Below are 21,722 nucleotides of genomic sequence, written 5' to 3' on the forward strand. Positions count from 1 at the left end.
GGGAGGGGAGAGGAGGGGTGAGGAGAGGAGGGGAGAGGAGGGGAGGGGAGAGGAGAGGAGGGGAGGGGAGAGAGGAGGGGTGAGGAGAGGAGGGGAGAGGAGAGGAGGGGAGGGGAGGGGAGAGGAGGGGAGGGGAGGGGAGGGGTGAGGAGAGAAGGGGAGAGGAGGGGAGGGGTGAGGAGAGGAGGGGAGGGGAGAGGAGGGGGAGGGGAGGGGAGAGGAGGGGTGAGGAGGGGAGAGAGGGGTGAGGAGAAGAGGGGAGAGGAGGGGAGGGGAGGGGAGGGGGAGGAGTAAGGAGAGGCGGGGAGGGGAGAGGAGAGGAGGGGAGAGGAGGGGAGAGGCGGGGAGGGGAGAGGAGGGGAGAGGCGGGGAGGGGAGAGGAGAGGAGGGAGAGGAGGAGAGGAGGGGAGAGGAGGGGAGGGGAGGGAGAGGGGAGGGGAGGGGAGAGGAGAGGGAGGGGAGGGGAGGGGAGGGGAGAGGAGAGGAGAGGCGGGGAGGGGAGGGGAGGGAGAGGGGAGGGGAGGGGAGGGGAGGGGAGGGGAGGGGAGGGGAGGAGCGAGTGAGCCCTGCGTGCCAGCTGTGTGTGATCTGCAGCTGGCCCCCCCCCCCGCGGACGCCCCTTCCTTGTTCTTTCCCACGTATGATTCCTCAAGAAAGCGCCAGCCCCCACCCCCACCCCACCCCAGGGTCCTATTCTGCCTGGCCAGCGGAACCCCCCCCCCCCGAAATAACCCCTGGATGAGCCCCGCTGGGGGGGGATTGCAGATGACCTCCGGCCCCGCCACCCCCCCATACCCGAAAAAAACCAGAACGGAGGACCCCACAGAACACACGCAGCCTCCGTGTGCAGATCCGCGCACGCGCCGTGTTTCCACACTCAAATCCCCACGGCCACGGGGAGGGAGGCCCTGTCTGGAGGGCGAGGCCGGCCACGTTTGGGGGGGCGTGGGGGGGGACCCCTGGGCCTGGCTGGCCTCCCTCCATGCCCGGCCTCAACCGCAGGGGCCTCCCCACGCGGGCCTCCCTCCCCTCCCGTTCCCACAGGCAGGCCTCACAGCTCTGGGAGGCTCTCCCTCCCCACGCCCCACCCCTCCCCAGCCCCCGGGGGAGGGGGGGCTGGTCTCGGGTGTGGCCTCCTGGGTACCCCACATGTCTCCCCCATCTCTGTCCCCCCCCAATGGCTTCCTCCCTCCCTCCACCACCGCCACCACCACCACCAGCATCTTCGGCTACACCCCCAGCACACAGCAGCGGGGGACGGGCGGAGAACCCCAGCTCGGAGCGAGAGCCACGTCTGCACCCCCACACCCCGGGGCCCCCCTGGGCTTCCCGGAGGGCGGTCCTGGGCCCGTGCCTTGGCCGCCCTCTCTCCCACGGCCGGGGCGCCGTGCGTGTCTCCCGTGGCACGGGCCTTGCCCTGGCGGTCACCAGGCGGGGACCCTGTGGGGGACCCCAGGGCGAGGGCCGGGGTGACCCCGCTCGGGGGGCTGGCGTGGGGCGGGGAGTGGGGCCGAGAGACATCTTCCAGCGAAGACAGCTCCAGCTCGCTCTCCTCCTCAGAAAGCTGCGGGGGGGGGGGGGGGGGAACGTGTGATGAAACCCCAGGGGTTCCCAGGAGGGACTTAGGCAGGCTTAGACACATTCCCCCCTCCCCCCCCCACCTCCCCCCCACCCCCAACTCCAAGGTCACTAGCAAAAAGCGGGGCTGGACGCGGGGGCTCAAGTGGTAGAGCACCGGCTGAACAAGGACATGGAGGAGGGAGGGGGGAGGATAGGAGGGCCTGAAGTCCAGCCCTGATACCACCAAGAGAGAGAGAGAGAGAGAGAGAGAGAGAGAGAGAGGGAGAGAGAGGGAGGGAGGGAGGGAGAGAGAGAAAGAGAGAGAGAGAGAGAGAGAGAGAGAGAGAGAGAGAGAGAGAGAGGGTGGGAGGGAGGGAGGGAGAGGGAGGGAGGAGGGAGGGAGGGAGGGAGAGGAGAGGGAGAGAGGGAGGGAGGGAGGGAGGGAGGGAGGGAGAGGGAGGGAGGGAGGGAGGAGAAGAGGAGGGAGGGGAGGGAGGGAGGGAGGGAGAGAAGAGAGAGGGTGGGAGGGGGGAGATGAGAGGAAGAGAGAGAGAGAGAGGAGAGAAAGGGGAGAGAGAGGGAGAAGGAAGGAGGGAAGAGAGAAAGAGGAGAGGCAGAGAGCAAGAGAGAGAGTAGAGAGAGGAGGGAGGGGAGGGAGGGAGGGGGAGGGAGGGGGGAGGGTAGCACGCAGTAGAAGTAGCTGGGATGTGTGAGAATGCGTTTCCCTCTCTCCTGCCTGTCTCCCTGCCTTGGAGAATGTTCTCCAGAGACCCCTGAGCCGATGGGAGAGCTCAGAGTCCCCCCCCAAGGGGACATCCCCGGCCCCTCCACCAAGCCAGGCCAGGCCTAGTCCTCCCCCCTTACCTGCCGTCCCCCCTCCCGCCGTGGCCGTGGCCGTGCGGCGCCGTGGGCCGCGCTCTGTGGGCCCGGGGCCTGGGCCTGGAGAACACGCTGACCCCGCCCGCAGGCTTCTTGGCCGGCGCCTCGAGCTGCTTCTGAAGGCTTCTGACCAGGGACTGCACCAGGGTTCCTGGGGACACAGGGTGGGGGGGACAAGCACGGTGATCGCCACCCCCCCCCAACCCAGAAACCAGAAGCGGCGCCGTGGGACGAAGCCCAGCTCGCTCGGTGCCAGCGACACACTGTCATGTCTGCAACAGCCGTCAGCACGTTTCTGAGGCTGATCGCTTGAAATGCAACCATTAGGTGGAAGGGCAGGAAGAGTGGCAGATTACAGATAATCCAGAGCTCTCATTCATCCCGAACCATCCACGGGACACACAGAGAAGCACATACAGCTTGTCCATGTAGTAGGCCCAAGCACTTTCATTTTAATTAATTAGCTAACTAATTCATCTCGATGTGTGTGTGTGTGTGTGTGTGTGTGTGTGTGTGTGTGTGTGTGTGTATGTGCTGGTCCTGGGGTATGAATTCAGGGCCTAGCGACTGCCCCTGAACTTTGTTTTCCTCAAGGCCGGTGCTCTAGCATTTGAACCACAACTCCACGTCTGGACTTTTGTGTGTGTGTGTGTGCTTCATTGGAGATCAGAGTCTCATGGACTTTGCTGCTCGGGCTGGCTTTGAACCGCGATCCTCAGATCTCAGCGTCCTGGATAGCAGGCCTGAGCTACCAGTGCCTGGCATTTGTTTTGAAACATTATAAAATAATATCGGTTGATACCATCAAACGTGAAGAGCTGATGTATTTTTGCTTTTTTGGGGGGGGGGCGATCGTGGGGCCTGAATTCTGGGCCTGGGCGCTGTTCCCTCAGCTCAAATCCCACCACTGACCAGAAGGGAAGAGAGAGAAGGGAGATGGAGACACGGGGGGATGGAGGGGTGGGAGGGTGAGGGGCGATGACCCTCATCCTGCTCACCTGAGGAAGCCAGGCCCCCGGAACCCCGGCCATCCTCCTCTTCCTCTGAGAAGTCAGTGTCTGACCAGTCCAGGGCTTGTTGGGGCGGGGGCGCTGGCCGGGATGGAGCTCTGGGGGGCAGGGGCGTCATCTGCTGGACTCCATCTTCCCCTGAGTCCTCTTCGGGGGAGCTGAAGGGGGGTGTGCTGCTGTGGGGGGGCGGGGGGATGAAGGACAAGGAAGGGTTCAACGGAAACTGGAAACGCAGCCCAGGCACAGTGGCTCACGCCTGTCAGCCCGGCTCCTCGGGAGGCTGAGATCCACAGGATCGTGGTTCCCTCTCGATCACCGAGGGACCGGCAAAAAGCTGGACGCAGGGCTGTGGCTCAAGCGGCAGAGCACCAGCCTTGAGTTGGGGGGTGGGGGGAGGGAGGGCCCGAGGCTAGCCAGGACTCACCTGAGTCTGAGCCCCGGGGTGGCCGGGGTGGCCGGGGTGGCCGGGGAGGCTGCCTGAGACCTGGGGCGTGGGGTGGGGGTGGTCGTGAGGGTGCTGGGGGGCTCTGCGGGCTGGCGGCTCTTCGGCTGGGTCTGTCCGGGGGCTGGTGCCCTCTGCTGGCCTTTGGCTGGAATCACAAAGAGGAAAGTGGCCTTGGGCACCTTGCAGGCCCCCTTGCGGCCTGGACGTGGAGCCGTGACCCTGGACACGGGCTGGGAAGCGGGAGAGTGGGGGTCATCCAAGGCCCCCCCCCAAGGGAGCGGCCAGATGTCATTGCGGATGCTCGCAGCTGGGTTCACCGGCCGCCTTGCAGGACGGCCTGGAGGCCACTAGGGGTCAGCAGAGGACCGTGTAGGGTCACCCAAACCCAGACACCTGCCACACACGCAGTTTGCTGGGGTCCCAGGCAGGAATCGGGGCCCCTCCCTGTCCCAGACTGTCCCCCAACCCCACACACACACACACGGGGGGGGGAGACTAAGGGGGAAATCAAGCAACATTTCTGGACAATAAATAGGGGATCAAAAGCCATCACAGGGGGGAACCTGGGAAGGCGGCTCCGTGGTAGAGTGCTGGCCTAGCGCGCATGAGGCCCTGGGTTCGATTCCTCAGCACCATAAAGGCAGAGAAAGCCAGGGAGGGGGCGCCGTGGCTCACGTGGTAGAGCGCTCGCCTTGAGCAGGCCCGGGCCCTGAGTTCAAGACCCAGGATCGGCAAAAAGACGTCTGGTGAATAACTCACCCCCCCGTGGGCCGTCGGGCTGGATGGCCGCAGAGCGGCCGTGTCCCCTCCGTGTCATTCTGCTGGTGGCTTCTTGCGTGAGCTTGGCCCTCAGAGTCAAGAAATCGGCGAACCTCCGGGCCTTCTGCTCCCGCTGCGCGCGCAGCACGGACTCCAGGTACCCCAGCGTCTCCACCGAGATCCCTCTGGCATCCTAAGGGGACAGATGGACGGGGTCACCTGGGCCCCCATGGGCCTCCTCCTCCCCGGCCTCCCGGGGGCCTGAACTCAAAGGTCTAAGTGCTAAGGTCCCTCGGCTTTGTTGCTCGAGGCTAGCGTTCTACCACGGCCAGCCACAGCCTTTTCTGTGAAAGTGGTACTAAGGAATCGAACCCAGGGTTTCATGCGTGTAAGGTTAGCACTCTACCACTGAGCCACCTTCCCAGTCCCTGGCTGATACCATTTGAGAAACTAAGCTAGGAAAAAAAATAATAATAATGCTGGGCACTGGTGGCTCACACCTGTCATCCTAACTGCTCAGGAGGCTGAGATCTGAGGATCATGGTTCAAAGCCAGCCCAGGCAGGAAAGTCCATGGGACTCTTATCTCCAATGAAACCACCAGAAAACCAGAAGTGGCGCTGTGGCTCACGTGGTAGAGCGCTTACCTTGAACTGAAGAGCTGAGGGACAGTGCCCAGGCCCAGAATTCAAGCCCCACGACTGACATAATAACAATAACAAAAATAATAATAATATTTTTTTTAAAAAACAGCATTAACTAGCAGAAGTTTCAGGGCTCTGCTGCCTCTTAGTCAATAGGGAGTCGTGTAAATCTAGACTGAAAATCCATTCAACTGAGTCTTGAATGTGAGACCAAGATCCCATATAGCACAGGTTGAAAACTGTCACCAAAATGAGTGCTTATCCTACATTCAACCTAGGTGTGGGGCTGGGGAGGTGGCTCAGTGGTCGAGGGCTGGCCTAGCATGCGTGAAGCCCCGGGTTCGATTCCTCAGCACCACAGACACAGAAAAAGCCAGAAGTGGCGCTGCGGCTCAAGTGGGTAGAGCGCTAGCCTTGAGCCAAAGCAGCTCAGGGGCAGCGCCCAGGCCCTGAGTTCAAGCCCCAGGACTGGCAAAGAACATGAAGAGACACAGAGGAAAGCAGGCAGGGGGGAGAGCACAGGAAATGGGGCAGAGGCTGCTGAGCCACAGCGACAAGAGAAACGGGAGGGGAGTGTGGAGGAGGGGGCCGCTGGGGAGAACCTTCCGGGCCTCCCTCATGGGGGGGGGGTGGGCTCCGGAACACACCCTCTTGATCCCCAAGCCTTGCAGTTTCTCCTGCAGCGTGTCCTCCAGCACGGGCCGGAACTGCTGCAGCAACGCGGGGTTTTGCCTCAGGGTTTCCAGGACCTTCCGCGGGTCATCCCGGGTCTCGTCCAGCTCTGTAGCGCAAGACACGAGTCCGGGTGGGCCTGTGCTCGTTACCTGGCTGCGCCCAGCCCTCGAGAGTCCGGCTGTCCGTTGAGGACAGACCAACGCAACCACAGCGAGGGAAAAGGGGAGCAGAAGGGGGGGGGGAGGACAGGGGGGTGGCTTACCTTCCTCAGACGAGTCCTCCTCCCCGTCCACGGCCTTTGGCGGCTCCTGTACCCCTAGAAAGAGCAGGAAGGGCGAGGGTCTTGTAAGACTCCCCTGGAGACCCTGCCTGGCTTACAGCAGGAGCCAGCCGCGTCCTCTGATCGCCACGATCAGGGAGGGATGAAGGAAGGGCTGGAGGGATAAGCGCCCCATCAGGCACCTTGGCTCAAGCCTATAATTGTAGCGACTGGGGAGGCAGGAACAGGAGGATCGTAGTTCGAGGCCAACTCCAGGCAGAAAAGCTCACCAGGATGCCACCTTGCTCAAGGGCCCCCCCACGCAGGGCACGGGCGAGCCTCCCTGTTCACTCGGCTTCTTCCAGGGGAAGCCCAGATGGCTGGGCTAACAGGTGCACGCTTGCTCGTGGCGCCGCACCCCTGAAACCACGCCTCCAGTCCAGCATTTCGCCGGTGCCTTGGAGAGCGAGTCTAGCACATGGTTTTGTTTGGTTTGGGTTTTTTTTTTTTTTTTTCCTGCCTGGGTTGGCTTCAAGACCTCTGGGGACTCAGGGGAAAAGCCTGGAGGATCACAGGGCCCTGGGTGGAAAGGGAGAGCCAGGCTCAAAACTACATAAATAAGGCTGGGAAGGTGGCTCAGTGGTAGAGCGCTTGCCTTGCATGCCTGAGGCCCTGGGTTCCATTCCTCAGCACCACATAAGCAAAAAGAAAAAAGCCGGAAGTGGCGCTGTGGCTCAAGCGGTAGAGCGCTCGCCTTGAGCTGAAGAGCTGAGGGACAGCGCCCAGGCCCAGAGTTCAAGAACCATGACCAACAAAAAAAAAATAAAATAAAACAACCATAGCAAAACAGGGCTGGAGGCATGGCTCCGGCGGTAGAGCGCCTGCTTGGTAAGCACAACAGCCCAAGTGAAATAACTAGCAAAGAGGCCCCCGTGTGAGCCCCGCCGACCCCTCCCACGGCCCCGCCCCCCACACACACACTCACCTTCCACCTTCCTGGCCGACAAGGTCTGGATCTGCAAGAGAACAGAGCGGGGATTACGGGCAGTGGCGACAGGGCTGGGCGACTCTGCTGCTCTGGGGTCTGCCTAGCACGGTGGAGAACAGGGATGCTGTTACCATGGTAACCATGGGACAGCAGGGACCAGGGCATCTCCTGTGGTGGTGGGGGGAAGAGGGCGGGGCTAAGACAGGAGGACAACCCCGCCCAAGATGGCAGCCCTCTGCTCCACTTCCTCTATTTCCAGCACTGGCCATCCGCTGAGGGCTGTGGCTTCAGGCCGGCTGGGGAAGCGACAGGGGACAGAGCGTGCGTGAGCTCCTCCCCTCAAAAAGGTGGGAGGGGGGGCGCGGGGCTTCACGCCTGTCATCTCAACCACAGCGAAGGCTGAGTAGGAGGCTCCAGAGCCTCGGGTGGAAAATCAAATTGTTAAAGGGGTGGAGGTGTGGTTCAGGAGGTAGAGCACCGGCCTAACAAGTGAGAGGCCCTAAATTCAAACTCCAGAAATCAAATTCTCCTCCAGGAAGGAAGGGAGGGAGGGAGGGAGGGAAGGAATGAACAAAGGAAGGAAGGAAGGAAGGAAGGAAGGAAGGAAGGAAAACAAGGAAGGTGGAGGAAGGAAGGGGAGGGAGGGAGGGAGGGAGGGAGGGAGGGAGGGAGGAAGGAAGGGAGGGAGAGAGGGGAAAAAGAGGAAAGGAAGGAAAACAAGGAAGGTGGAGGAAGGAAGGGAGGGAGGGAGGGAGGGAGGGAGGGAGGAAGGAAGGGAGGGAGAGAGGGGAAAAAGAGGAAAGGAAGGAAAACAAGGAAGGTGGAGGAAGGAAGGGAGGGAGGGAGGGGGAGGGAAGGAAGGAAGAAGAAAGGAAGGAGAGGGAGGGAGAGAGAGGAGGAAAGATGGAGGGAGGGGATGAAGGAAAGAAGGGAGGGAGGAAGGGATGGAGGGAGGGAGGGAGGAGGAGGAAAGATGGAGGGAGGGGATGAAGGAAAGAAGGGAGGGAGGAAGGGATGGAGGGAGGGAGGAGAGGGAGGGAGGGAGGGAGAAATAAAGGGAGGGAAGAAAGATGGAGGGAGGGAGGGAGGAAGGGAGGGAGGAAGGGAGAGAGGAGGGAGGAAGAGGGAGGAGGAGGGAGGAGGGAGGGGATGAAGGAAGGAAGGAAAGAAGGAAAGGAGGGAGGGAGGGATGGAGGGAGGGAGGAAAGATGGAGGGAGGGGAGGAAGCAAGGGAGGGAGGAAGGAAGGAAGGAAGGAAGGGAGAGAGGAGGAGGGAGAAGGAGGGAAGAAGGGAGGAGGAGGGAAGAAGGAGAGAGGAGGAGGGAGGGAGGAGGAGGGAGGAGGAGGGAGGAGGGAGGATCCCCCAGGCTGGCAACACTGTAGTGTAAGGAGCACTGGGCAGGTGTGCGGGTGTGTGCGGGACTCACGCGGAGGGGGTGCTGCGCATGTCCCTGGAGGGGGGGGACCCACTTCCTGTGCCCTCACGCCCCTCTTCCTGCCCCTTCAGGAGACGGCCCCCCTGAGCCCAGAAGCATGGGAGGTGAGGGGGGTCGGGGGACGGACCATGTCCTCCTGCGCGGCCAGGCGCCGGGCCTGCTCCTGCAGCTGGACGCGAAGGGCGCTGAGCTGGCGCTGGGCCTGGGCGTCCATCTTCCTCTCATCCTGGGCCAGGGAGGCCCGCAGCCTCTCGTTCTCCTCCTGCAGCTGGGGGGGGGGGGGGGGAGGATCCTATGTCCCGTGTCCCATGTCTGCTGGTATCAGGGTGTGGGCAGCAAAAAGTTGGAAGAGGCTGGGCGCCGGTGGCTCACGCCTGTCATCCTAGCTACTCAGGAGGCTGAGATCTGAGGATCACAGTTCAAAGCCAGCCCGGGCAGGAAAGTCCATGAGACTCTGATCTCCAATGAAACCACCAGAAAACCAGAAGTGGCGCTGTGGTTCAAGTGGTCGAGCGCTCGCCTGGAGCTGAAGAGCTGAGGGACAGCGCCCAGGCCCAGAGTTCAAGACCCACCACCGACAAAAATAAAAGTCTGATGGGCATGGGTGGAATGGGAGGAGGTAGAGGGGACACAGACTATTGAGGTCACAAGCTCCCCATCCCCCCTTCCCCCCCTCCCACCCACCCCCAGCCCCAACCAACCAATGTCAGCTACCTCTCTCCTTTCTGCTGACCGTTCTCTGCGAAGTTGCTTCATTTTCCTCTTCCATTCTGTTTTCTGAAACAGATCAAAAGCTTAGACAGGAACCCGTGGCTCACGCCTGTCATCCTAGCTCCTGGGGAAGCTGAGATCTGAAGATCACGGTTCAAAGCCAGCCAAGGCAGGAAAGTTCATGAGACTCTCATCTCCAATGAACCACCAAAAAGCCGGAAGTGGAGGTGTGACTCAAGCGGTAGCACATCAGCCTTGAGTGAAAAAGCTAAGGGACAGTACCCAGGTCCTGAGTTCAAGCCCCAGTATGAGCTCCAAGAAAGGAAGAAAAGAAAAGAAAAAGAGTTAAGGATGGTTAAATGGATCCCTCCCTAGATATGAATATAAATATATATATATATGATAAAGCTGTGGAAGTTATATATTATCGGCTTTTGATATGGCAGAAAGACTAATTAAACTGAATTAAAAAATGAGTTAGTGGAAATTAAGTTGGTAAGTGAATAGGAGGTGATTATTGATTGATACTGTGTAAACAAATGGCTAGCTGCCTAGAAAAAAAATATTATATATTACAATATATATACATGCACACACGCACACGTACACACACACACACACACACACATATCAAATCTTGAATCATTACACCTTATCTTAAACCAAAATAAGTTCCACAGAGTCCAAGAATTCAACATAAAATTGAAGGCCATAAAAAATACTGAAAATACAGAACTATTTTCTTCTCATATTTCAGAATGAGGAAGTCTGTAAATAAAAGATTGATCATTTGGTTATTGGTACTCCATAAACATCGTGTCTATCTTTTTCTCTGACAATAAAACAGTGAAGGAAGCCGGGCACCGGTGTCTCAGGCCTGTCATTGTAACTACTCAGGAGGCTGAGATCTGAGGATCATGGTTCAAAGCCAGCCCAGGCAGGAAAGTCCGTGAGACTCTTATCTCCCATGAACCACTAGAAAACTGGGAGTGGCGCTGTGGCTGTAGTGGTAGAGCGCTCGCCTTGAGCTGAAGAGCTGAGGGACAGCGCCCAGGTCCAGAGTTCAAGCCCCATGACTGTCAAGAATGGCTAGAACAATCGAAGGACTAGATTGATTTCCACCTTACGGGTTATACAAACTCATAAAAGGGTCAGGAAAACAGCCTTGTGAAGTGGTTTTTTCGTTGGGTTAAAATAGAAATGGCGACCAAGATGTCAGGCCGGAAACCCACGTGTTTCCATCTATGTTCTGTATATACTTAATACCTAGCAGGTAAACTGGATCTGGTAGACCCATTTCCCAGCCTTGCTGAAGCAATCTGCCTTCGTGCTTATCTATACTGGTATAAAAACCTAAAACTGAGCGTTAACCTCTTTCAACTTGCCCAACCCACAGAGCAAAACTGAGCAGCCAGGCTGGTGGCTGGTGACTCACATCTCTAATCCTCGCTCCTTAGGAGGCTGAGATCTGAGCCTCACAATTCAAAGCCAGCCTTGGCAGGAAAGGCCGTGAGACTCTTGTTTCCAAAAAAAAAAAAAAAAGTAAGAAGAGCTATGGCATAAATGATAGGACCCTAGCCCTGGACAAAAACTACTCAGGAATAGCATCTAGGCCCCAGGACTGGCGCACACACACACACACACACACACACACACACACACACACACACACACACACACACACACACACACACACACTGTTGGGCACAGTGAGGTTCTAGTCTTGCTTTGGAAAGAACTACACCATTGTATGGTCTGCTCACCTGAACCTCCATCTGCTCCCTTAGAGCCTGGAGCTCCTGGGCCTGCTGCAGCCTCTCTTCCGACTCCTCATCCCGCAGGGATCCGAGGTGGGACACCATCGCACTGTGAGACTGCAGGGCCTGCAGCTTCTAAACACACCAAGCCACGTTGAACTGAGACACGGAGCTAAGCAGGCTGCCTGGGATATATCTTTCCCTTCGCACCAGCCACGAGACCCCAGCTCGAGTTCACTGAGAACCTACGTGACTCCAAGCCGTCACACGGATCGGCCTGAGAGGGCTGGAGTGTTCCTCCCAGCCCACTGAACGACTACTGCATTTAAAACCCCAGCTCAGTCAAGAGGGGTGGCTCTCACACTTGTCATCCTGCGAGTCAGGAGGCAGAAACTTGAGGATCAAATGCACATTTTCAATGAAAAAACAAAACAAAACCATGATATATACATATTGTCCATCATGGGGCTTGAACTCTGGGCCTGGGCGCTGTCCCTCAGCTCTTCAGCTCAAGGCGAGCACTTTACCACTAGAGCCACAGCGCCACTTCTGGTTTTCTGGTGGTTCATTGAATATAGGAGTCTCACAGTCTTTCCTGCCCAGGCTGGCTTTGAACCGTGATCCTCAGATCTCAGTCTCCTGAGTAGCTAGGATGACAGGTGTGAGCCACCGGCACCCAGCTGATATTTTTTTTAATAAAGCATTTTGTTTTTACCAGTCCTGGGGCTTGAACTCTGGGCCTGGGCATTATCCCTGAGTTTCTTTTGCTCAAGGCGAGCACTCTACCGTTTGAACCACAGCACCACTTCCGACTTTTTCTGTGTATGTGGTACTGAAGAATCGAACCCATAGCTTCACGCATGCTAGGAGAGCACTCTACCACTGAGCCCCATTCTCCGCCCAATAGAGCAATTTTGAGACATGAAGTTGGGTACCTCTTCCAGCGTAGAGTTCTGGTTGGCAACAACTTTAAATTCATCCCAGAATAATTGTTTCAGCTTGTCTATTTCCCCATAAAACTTGCTTCGCTCTTTTTCTTTCCATTCCTCAAATTCTTTCTTAGCTTCCATTTCTCTCTGGCGCATGATCTCCACTTCCTAATGACAATAATTTAAAAAAAAAAAAAAAAAAGAAAGAAAAGCAAGAACAATGAATCACTACAACATTCGTGAGAGCTCACTCAGGCTTTCTGTGTGGGTTAATGCGCTGTCCCTCAGTTCTTCAGCTCAAGGTGAGCGCTCGACCACTTGAGCCACAGGGCCATGTCCGGCTTTTTCTTTTTATGTGGTCCAGAGGAATCGAACCCAGGGCCTCAGGCATGCAAGACAACTAATCTACCACTGAGCCACCTTCCTGGCCCCTCCCAAGCCATTCTTAACCATGAAGATTTGACTTTCTCTTTCTGTACATCTCCACAACACCTGGCATGATCGGTGCCCAGCAGACGCAGGCAGGAAGAACAGTAGAAGAGATGCCGTTGATTGAGACGCATCGAACTTATAGACTTCTGATGAGAACCCTTTTGTACAACTAGTTTTAAAGACAATGATTTTTTTTAAAGAACACCACACATATATGTACACACACACACACACACAAAATTAAGTCTAACCTACATTTACATTTCACATAAAGAAATAAAGTAAATGTTATGCAGACATGATGGATGATGGATGATGGATGGATGGATGGATGGATGATGGACAGATGGATGGATGGATGGATGGCTGGATGATGGATGGATGATGGATGATGGATGGATGGATGATGGATGGATGGATGGATGGATGGATGGATAGATAGATGATGGATGATGGTTGGATGGATGATGGATGGATGGATAGATGGCTGGATGATGGATGGATGATGGATGATGGATGGATGATGGATGGATGGATGGATGATGGATGATGGATGATGGATGGATGATGGATGATGGATGGATGATGGATGGATGATGGATGGATGATGGATGGATGATGGATGATGGATGATGGATGGATGGATGATGGATGATGGATGATGGATGATGGATGGATGGATGGATGGATGTGAAACGCCAACTTGGTGCCTTTCCATTCCGCCAGTATTTTCTGACCAGTTCTTCCAGGCAGAGTCTGGGATCTAGGATCATCAGATTCAAATCCAACCCAAGCTTCAAGGGCTTCTGGGGTGGTGTGGGCCCCAGCAGGGAACTGTGAATCTCTGCTCCCCAATCGGGTGCCTACCCCCCCCCCACACACACACAAAGAGCGGCCATCCTGCCTGGGATTTCCAGCCCAGGGGGAATCGGTGGCAATTTCTAGGCCTGAGTGTCCTAGATGCTTCCTGGCCAAGCCTACCTGCCAAAGACACGCCCATCAGACCCGACCTCGCCCATACAGAAGCTGTGCCCTGGGCTGGCCATGCCCACATGCAGCAGACACACCTACCGGGTGACCACGCCCATGTGGGGAGGACACACCCACCAGATGGCCACGCCCACCCACAGGTGGTGTGCCCATTGGACACCACGCCCACCTGCCGAAGTCCTGCCCATCTGATCCGACCACGCCCACTTGCAGAAGACATGCCCTGGGCTGGCCACGCCCACATGCTGCAGACACACCCGCCGGGTGGCCCCGCCCACCTGCAGGTGACACACCCACCCCACGGCCCCGCCCACCTGCTGCTGCCTCTGCCTCTCGGCCTCCCGCTGGGCCTCCAGCTCCGCTTGGGTGTCCTTGAGCTTGGCCCGCAGCTCCTCCAGGGCCTCCTCCAGAGGTCGCTCCTGCTGCTGCCTTCCTGAGGGTGTTTGGGGGGGGGGATCCAAGGCAAGACAGAAGGGTAGGGGGTACAGTGGAGATCTAAGATCAGCGCATCTGCCCCCCTCCCCTAGTTCACTGCCCTCGGGTGCAGGGCATTTCTGGCACTGACCAGCCCCAGTCCACCTGCGGGGTCCCGGGGCTTCTTACCACCACCACCAACGCGACCACCGCCACGACCGTCCGCAGAGCCTGCGTGCCTCCGCTGCAGGTGGCCCCGCAGAAAGGTGGCGTTCATGAAGGTCTTGTCACACAGGTGGCACTGCACGGAGAGGGAGCAGGCAGGGGTCAGGGGTGGGGGTCACACACACAGTGATCGCCTGGGATAGCCTGGGAACTTCCGGAAATAAATAACTTGAGGGGCTGGAGCTCTGTATAAAGGGGTGTGCTTATCATGCAGGAGGCCCTGGGTTCAAGCCCCAGAATGGCAGAAAAGAAGAGGGGGGGAGGAGGGAAGGAGGGAGGAGGGACAGGTAAGAGGAGAAGGAAAAGGGAGGGAGGGAGGGAGAAGGAGGTGGAGGAGAGGAGGATGAAGAAGGGAGGAAGAGGGGGAGGAAGGTGGGGGCACAGGAAGAAGAGGGGAAGAAACAGAGGAGGAGAGGAGAGATCATAGTGAAGAACGTAATTAACTGATTAAGGCAGTGATGGAACCGAAATTACTCCCAGTGCCCTGGGGAACTACTGAAACTGGCTTGGCATTTGATGATGTAAGTCCTCAGGCCCCAAGTTGTGTGTGTGTATAAAGGCACACGCACAAAATGAACCACTATTAATGACTATTCCATTAGTTAATATATCATAATGATTTCTTTTGTCCCACTGTGATATGGCAATACAATAAGAAAATATAGGGCCAGGCGTTAGTGGCTCACACCTGTCATCCTAGGTACTCAGGAGGCTGAGATCTGAGGACCGTGGTTCAAAGCCAGCCCCGGAGAGGAAAAGCCCTGAGACTCTCATCTCCAATAAAACCACTCAGAAAACCAGAAGTGGCGCTGTGGCTCAAGTGGTAGAGCGCTCGCCTTGAGCTGAAGAGCTGAGGGTCAGCTCCCAGGCCCAGAGTTCAAGCCCCATGACCGACCAAAAAAAAAGAGTATATATTAATGTTGTATGGTAATATAACATAATTTGATAATATGGTAATATAATGATATGGTAATATAAGGTTATATGGTAATGTTATTTAGCAATATAAGAAAGTCCTCAGTTCCTGGCAGACCTGAACACCTGGTGATTTTCTTTTCTTTCTTTCTTTTTTTCCTTTGGTCGGTAGTGGGGCTTGAACTCTGGGCCTGGGCGCTGTCCCTCAGCTCTTCAGCTCAAGGCGAGTGCTCTATCACTTGAGGCACAGTGCCACTTCTGGGTTTTTCTGGAGATTAAGAATCCCATGGCGGGGCTGGGAAGGTGGCTCAGTGGTAGAGCGCTTGCCTTGCATGCATGAGGCCCTGGGTTCGATTCCTCAGCACCACATAAGCAAAAAGGAAAAAAGCCGGAAGTGGTGCTGTGGCTCAAGTGGTAGAGTGCTAGCCTTGAGCTGAAGAGCTGAGGGACAGCGCCCAGGCCGAGAGTTCAGGCCCCACGACCGACCAAAAAAAAAAAAAAAAAGAATCCCATGGGCTTTCCTGCCTGGGTTGGCTTTGAACCGTGATCCTCAGATCCCAGCCTCCTGAGTCGCTAGGATGACAGGCGTGAGCCACTGGTGCCCTGCACCCTGGTGATTTTCTGAGCCAAGCCCAGCAGGGTCTGGCTCTGTGGCTGAGGCTGCTCTTGGACTTCTAGGCTTTCCTCCCAAGCGCTGGGATGCAGGCGTGTAGTAGGACTCAAATGACCCACCCACAGAGGCGCCGGCTGGCCCCCGGGGTGCTGGCTAGGTGGCCTGGTCACCTGGTAGGAGTGGAGGGGGGGGATGCCCGTCCCTCCTGTGCCCTACCGGGTGGTAGCTGTGCGCCCCGGTCTGCAGGAGCAGCTGCTGCAGGGTGTTGATCATCTTGCGCCGGCGCCGGCTTTCTTCGCGCAGGCCCTTGAGCTCGTCAGCCTGGCGGCCCAGCTCCTGCTGGCCCCGCTGCTGCTGGCCCAGGCTGGCCTGCAGCCGGGCCTCTAGCTGGGCCACGCTGGCGCTCAGGCAGTCCTGGCAGTGCAGCAGGTACTCGATGGTCAGCTGGGCCAGGCGCAGCACCTTGAGCAGAGCGGGGTCCACGGGGTGGCCGCAGCGGCCGCAGGCCTCGCGGCCCAGGTCACAGAAGGTCACGCTGGCTATGTTCTCCTGCAGGGCGGCCACGTCCAGCTCCCGCGCCACCCGCTCCACATCCAGGGCGCTGATGCGCCTCCAGTCGAGGCTCCCACGGCGAGGCTGGAACTTGAAGGCCGGGAGGGCAGAGCGGCCGCCGCCGCCACCCAGGCCCTCGGCTGGGGCCACTGGGGACTGCATGGGGCTGACCACTGGGGTGGTGGGGTGCCACCAGGGCCACGGTAGCTGGCCGAGGAGGTGGCAGACAGCCTGGGGGGGGGGAGAAATGGAAGACAGAAGGATGGAGGTCTAAGGATAAGCATAGGGCAGAAGCACAAGACCCTATCTGAATAAATAACTAAATAACTAATAAATAACTAAACAGAAAAGGAAGAGGGGCTGGGAAGCTGGCTCAGGGGTGGAGTGCTCGCCTCTCATGCATGAGGCCCTCAGCGTTCGATTCCTCAGCACCCCACACAGAGAGAAAGCCGGAAGTGGCGCTGTGGCTCAAGTGGTAGAGCGCTCGCCTTGAGCTCAGGGACAGTGCCCAGGCCCCGAGTTCAAGCCCCAGGACTTGCGAAACAAGTTCAAGGGTGCCAGTGTAGCAAGCATGAGGCCCTGAGTTCAAGTCCTAGTATCACAAGGAAAAAAAAAATAGTAGGGAGGAGGAGCGGAAATGTGACTGAGACAAGAAGAGGCAAACATCTGAGCGCCAGGGTCTCAGGTCTGTCATCCTAGCTATTCAGGAGGCTGAGATCTCAGGATGGCAGGCAGGAAAGTCCTTGAGACTCTGATCTCCAATGAACCACCAGAACACCGGAAGTGGTGCTGTGGCTCAAAGTGGTAAGAGTGTTAGTCTTGAGCAAAAGAGCTCAGGGACCACGCCCAGGCCCTGAGTTCAAGCCCCATGGCGGACCCAAAAACAAAAACCAAAAACCAGTATGCTGGCTTTGAGGATCTGAGCACGTGACAGACAAGAAGAGGCAAGTGGACGTTACCCTGCTGGGCCAACTTCCTTCTACATTAAGAGTCATGGAAAGTCCGAGAATAAAGGCCAGGGGAAACAAATGGTAGGGCTGGGGTGGCAGAGGGGGAAAGGCCTAGGACAGGCCCCATACTTGACACTCCAGGCTGGGCAATGTGAGGACAGAAGCTAGGAGCAGGGGGAGCCCAATACCAGCAGCACAAGGCAGAAACGCAACTCCTAAAGGGGTCCGTGGGAAACTTGAGTGGGTGCAGAATTATTGGTCCCACTTCACAAACAAGGAAAGTGGCTGGGGAAAGGGGGGGGGATTGAAATGATGAACCCCATGGCAGGAAACGCAAATTCAGGTGCAGTTTTACATGCACTAGGCCCTACTCAACACTGATGCTTGGGCCTTCTTGTCCTAAAATTAGTATTAGTTTTCCTTTTACCCTCCCACTTGCAGTGCATTCATTCATTCCCCTCCTTGCTTGTTTAATAGATGGCCAGACCTGAGGGCTATGCAGATGCGTTGTCAGCCACACACCTGCCCTCCACCCTGGAGTCCAGCACGGCTCCTGGGCTGTCAAGGTACTGAGTGCAAATCTCTCAGCCTGGTCCTGAGACTGTCCACAGGATGCTTCAGGCTTTCCCTAATGCTCTTTCCTATCACAGATTTGCAATAATAATAATAATAGTCGGGTGCCATTGGCTCATGCCTGTCATCCTAGCTACTCAGGAGACTGAGACCTGAGGATCGTGGTTCAAAGCCAGCCTGGGCAGGAAAGTCTATGAAACTCTTATCTCCAGTGAGCCACCAGAAAACCAGAAGTGGCGCTGTGGCTCAGGTGGTAGAGCACTCGCCTTGAGCTGAAGAGCTCAGGGACAGCGCCCAGGCCCAGAGTTCAAGCCCCACTACCAACCAAAATAATAATAATAATAATACCACCCAGCCATGAACCACTCCCACCCCAACCACAGCCACAGGTAGACAGTCCGGCCTACCCTTACCTCGAGTGTGGAGTTGCAGAAGTAAAAGCCATGGTGGGGCGACACAGGACTCACCATGCTTAGCTCTGAGCTGCAGCCTCTCCCAACTGGCTGTGCGTTAGAGCAACAGCAGGTTACCAGGCGTGCCCGGGCAAGGGTAACAGGATGCCGAGAATGTCAGTGTTTAACTATTTAAGCTCTGGTCTCAAATGTGTGCCAACCGGTCTTCTCTCGACGTTATGGTCAAGGTAGGGCAAGCGCTCTACCACTTGAGCCACAGCGCGCCACTTCCGACTCTTTCTGAGTCGTCTATGGGATGTAAGAGTCTCACAGACTTTACTATTCAGGCTGGCTTTGAACCATGATCCTCAGATCTCAGCCTCCTGAGTAGCTAGGATGACAGGCCTGTGCCCTGCTACCTCTCCTCTTCTCGGACTGCTCCCTAAGCTTCCTCCTTAACAGGAACTATTCTTTACCTTTAAAGCCAAGGGGTGGAGGGGCCCAGTGCCCCCTGACATTCTGCTGCCCACCTGCACCCCATTTCTACTGTATGTTTTTCTAGCTTTGTCTGAGCCTCAGCTACCACCACCCCCTCATTCTCTTTCTCCGGCTTTTGTGACCATCAGACCATTAACTCTGTCCAAAGTGCTTCTATCAGCTATAGAAACCCAAGTTCCAGAACAGTCTATGAAGGGCCAGGGAGAAAAGAAACCACAGGGGCTGGGAAGGTGGCTCAGTGGTAGAGTGCTTGCCTAGCATGCATGAAGCCCTGGGTTCGACTCCTCAGTACCACCTACACAGAAAAAGCTGGAAGTGGCGCTATGGCTCAAGTGGTAGAGTGCTTGCCTTGAGCAAAAAAAGAAGCTCAGGGACAGTCCCCAGGCCCTGAGTTCAAGCCCCAGCACCAGAAGAAAAACAGGAAAAAAAAAAGAAAAAGAAAAAAAGAAACCACAGTACAAGCTTGTTAATACAATGGCATCTCTGTGGGGAAATGAAGAATCATAAAGAGGAGGAGGAGGAGGAGGGAGAAGAGGAGGAGGAAGAGGAGGGGGAGGGGGAAGAGGAGGGGGAAGGGGAGGGGGAGGAGGAGGGGTGCTATATCTACCTGCAGACATGGTACCAGCCTGGCTAGGCGGGCTTTCTAGCTGGCCCATAGCCCTGGCAGTAGCTCTGATAGGCCGCATCTGGCAGCTGTACAGCCTGACCCTCCTGAGAAGTTAGGGGTCTGCCCCACCCCCAAGTCATTCAGCCATCAGGCAATGAAGCCAAGAAGAGTGAAATCAAGTTCAGACAGGCTCCAGAGCTTGTGAATTAAACCAAACTAATGCACGATGGCGGTGGTGGTAGCGGTGGTGCTGGTGATGATGATGACGCAGGGGTGGTGGCAATCACGATGGTGACGGTGCTGATGGTAGGGGCGGTACTGATTAGGACTAAGGCGATGCGTGTGGTTTTTGACTGTGATAATGATGACATGCAAATCGTGGGACTTACGGTACCTGAGGTCGCTTCAAGGAATGACAGAATTCACTGCAAATGGTGATCAGGGTCAGTGCTGGAAACTTCCAGGTCTCCCGGTCTCTGGGCCGGGCTTGGCTGAACGGGACTCAGCTCCCCGAGGGCTTCCTTGGTTAGGGTAGAGGGAAGACAGGGCCAGTGAGAGGGCTGCAGGCTACCTGGAAACGAAACACCCCAGGGACAAGGACGCCACCTTCTCCAGATGGAATTATAGGTAGCTGGCTTAGAAACGCAGGATGGAGACGATTCAGTCTCCAGGACGCAGGAGTCGTGTTCGGTTGGGATGGGATCCCAGAACAGGTCCCAATGCCAGCCCCATGTCATGACCCCCAAAGAATGTCTCATTAGCACTTCAATCTTGCTTTCTTGGCTCACTCCCCCCCCCATCATCCTAGCTAGATCTCAGGAGGCTGAGATCTGAGGATCACGCTTCAAAGCCAGCCTTGGGGGGGTGGGCAGGAAAGTGAGTGAGACTCTTATCTCCAGTGAACCACTCAAAAACCGGAGGTGGAGCTGTGGCTCAAAGTGATAGAGCACTAGCTTTGAGCCAAAGAACTCAGGGACAGGGCTCAGGCCCTGAGTTCAAGCCCCAGGGCAGACAAAAAACAAAGAATAGAATAGAAAAGAAAGAAAAACGTAAACGCACCCCAGTCCTGTCCAGTGTCACCCTCCCTCCCCCAACACAGCCACCACCACCACCATAGGGACCCGATCCCTGGAGAAGACTATAAACGCTCCTCACCGAAAACCTATCCAAGATAACATCCACAAGATCGGCCCAAGGCGTCATCATCCCCCCCCCCTTTAAATTAACATCTAGACAACACCAACCACCTCCCGGTCTCTCCAAGCAGCGAAGAGGAGGAGTTGGCACCACATTTCAAAGGGGCTGCCAGACCAACGTTGACAAACCTCTCGCCCCCACCCCCCACCCCACCCCACCCCTGAGATCTCAGCCACGTCATTAGCGCTAATTGGCACAGCTACCAAGGAAACCGTCTCACAGTTTGCAAACACCCTGGGTACATCCCGGATGCAAAGGAGCCCGCGGCAGCCCCCGTGGGGAAGAGATGGCCTGTGACACACCTCACACTCGGATTCTGTTCTTTTCTAAAATACAAACAAACAAAAACCCTAGGAATTCTCACCCACACTTCTCAGGACCTTCAGGTTACAAGAGACAGAGCCATTGGTCAAGCACAGAGACACTGCTGTAAGCCACCTCCCTCTCCTTCTTATTGTATTTATCTATTGGGGTGTGTGTGTGAGAGAGAGAGAGACAGACAGACAGACAGAAACAGAGAGAGAGGCACAGAGAGACAGATAGGCACACAGAGAGAAAGACAGAGACACACACAGAGAGCTGGGCATTGGTGGCTCCTGCCTGTCATCCTAGCTACTCAGGAGGCTGAGATCTGAGGATCACAGTTTGAAGCCAGCCTAGTCAGGAAAGTCTTATCTGCAATGAACCATAAAAAACTGTGGTTCAAGTGGTAGAGTGCTAGCTTTATGCACAAAAGCTGGGGGACAGCACTCAGACCCTGAGTCCAAGCCCTAGGACCAGCCCACACACACACACACACACACACAACACACACACACACACACACACACACACACACACACACACACACACACACAGAGAGAGAAATGCCACAGTGAAAACCTGTGTACAACTAATAGAAAGAAAGAGAGAGGGAGAGAAGGAGAGAGGGGGTAAGGAGGAGGGAGGCAGAGAAAGCAGGGAGGAAAAAAAAGAAAGAGGGAGGGAGGGAGGAAGAACCAAAGGGAAGGAGGGAAGGAGGGAAGGAAGGAAGGAAGGAAGGAAGGAAGGAAGGAAGGAAGGAAGGAAGGAGGGAGGGAAGGAAGGAAGGAAGGAAGGAAGGAAGGAAGGAAGGAAGGAAGGAAGGGGGAGGAGAGTCAGAGAGATCAAGCAGTTGAAAATGAAACTCCCTGCAGACAAGAAGGCACAGGCCCTGGGTCCCGGTGGATGGTTTGGCAAGGCCCTTCCCATCCAGGTCTGGTCCCCTGCCCTGTGCCCCGGCCTGGTCCCCCCCCCACCCTCCCCACCCCCTTTCCCAGAACTCCACAGACCCT

General features: G+C 56.5%; 1 protein-coding gene across 1 annotated transcript in view; it reads right to left on the reverse strand.

Annotated features, from left to right (window-relative positions):
• Dzip1l (DAZ interacting zinc finger protein 1 like) overlaps nucleotides 1-18,205 on the reverse strand; it is a 22,071-nt gene extending 3,866 nt beyond the window's left edge. Inside the window, exons 1-15 of the mRNA XM_070016967.1 lie at nucleotides 18,129-18,205; nucleotides 15,857-16,423; nucleotides 14,077-14,188; nucleotides 13,788-13,906; nucleotides 12,058-12,219; nucleotides 11,129-11,257; nucleotides 9,369-9,431; nucleotides 8,782-8,922; nucleotides 7,216-7,246; nucleotides 6,234-6,287; nucleotides 5,944-6,077; nucleotides 4,654-4,846; nucleotides 3,874-4,039; nucleotides 3,438-3,625; nucleotides 2,425-2,590 (exon numbers count right to left, since the gene is read on the reverse strand). Of these exons, the coding sequence (XP_069873068.1) occupies nucleotides 2,425-2,590; nucleotides 3,438-3,625; nucleotides 3,874-4,039; nucleotides 4,654-4,846; nucleotides 5,944-6,077; nucleotides 6,234-6,287; nucleotides 7,216-7,246; nucleotides 8,782-8,922; nucleotides 9,369-9,431; nucleotides 11,129-11,257; nucleotides 12,058-12,219; nucleotides 13,788-13,906; nucleotides 14,077-14,188; nucleotides 15,857-16,423; nucleotides 18,129-18,185 (2,282 nt within the window). The 5' untranslated portion in view covers nucleotides 18,186-18,205. The remainder of the gene's footprint in view (nucleotides 1-2,424; nucleotides 2,591-3,437; nucleotides 3,626-3,873; nucleotides 4,040-4,653; nucleotides 4,847-5,943; nucleotides 6,078-6,233; nucleotides 6,288-7,215; nucleotides 7,247-8,781; nucleotides 8,923-9,368; nucleotides 9,432-11,128; nucleotides 11,258-12,057; nucleotides 12,220-13,787; nucleotides 13,907-14,076; nucleotides 14,189-15,856; nucleotides 16,424-18,128) is intronic.
• Between the last annotated feature and the right edge of the window lie 3,517 nt (nucleotides 18,206-21,722).

Source organism: Dipodomys merriami, unplaced genomic scaffold (assembly GCF_024711535.1).
Source record: "Dipodomys merriami isolate MVZ:Mamm:240054 unplaced genomic scaffold, mDipMer1.0.p SCAF_1201, whole genome shotgun sequence".
NCBI classification, from domain to species: domain Eukaryota; kingdom Metazoa; phylum Chordata; class Mammalia; order Rodentia; family Heteromyidae; genus Dipodomys; species Dipodomys merriami.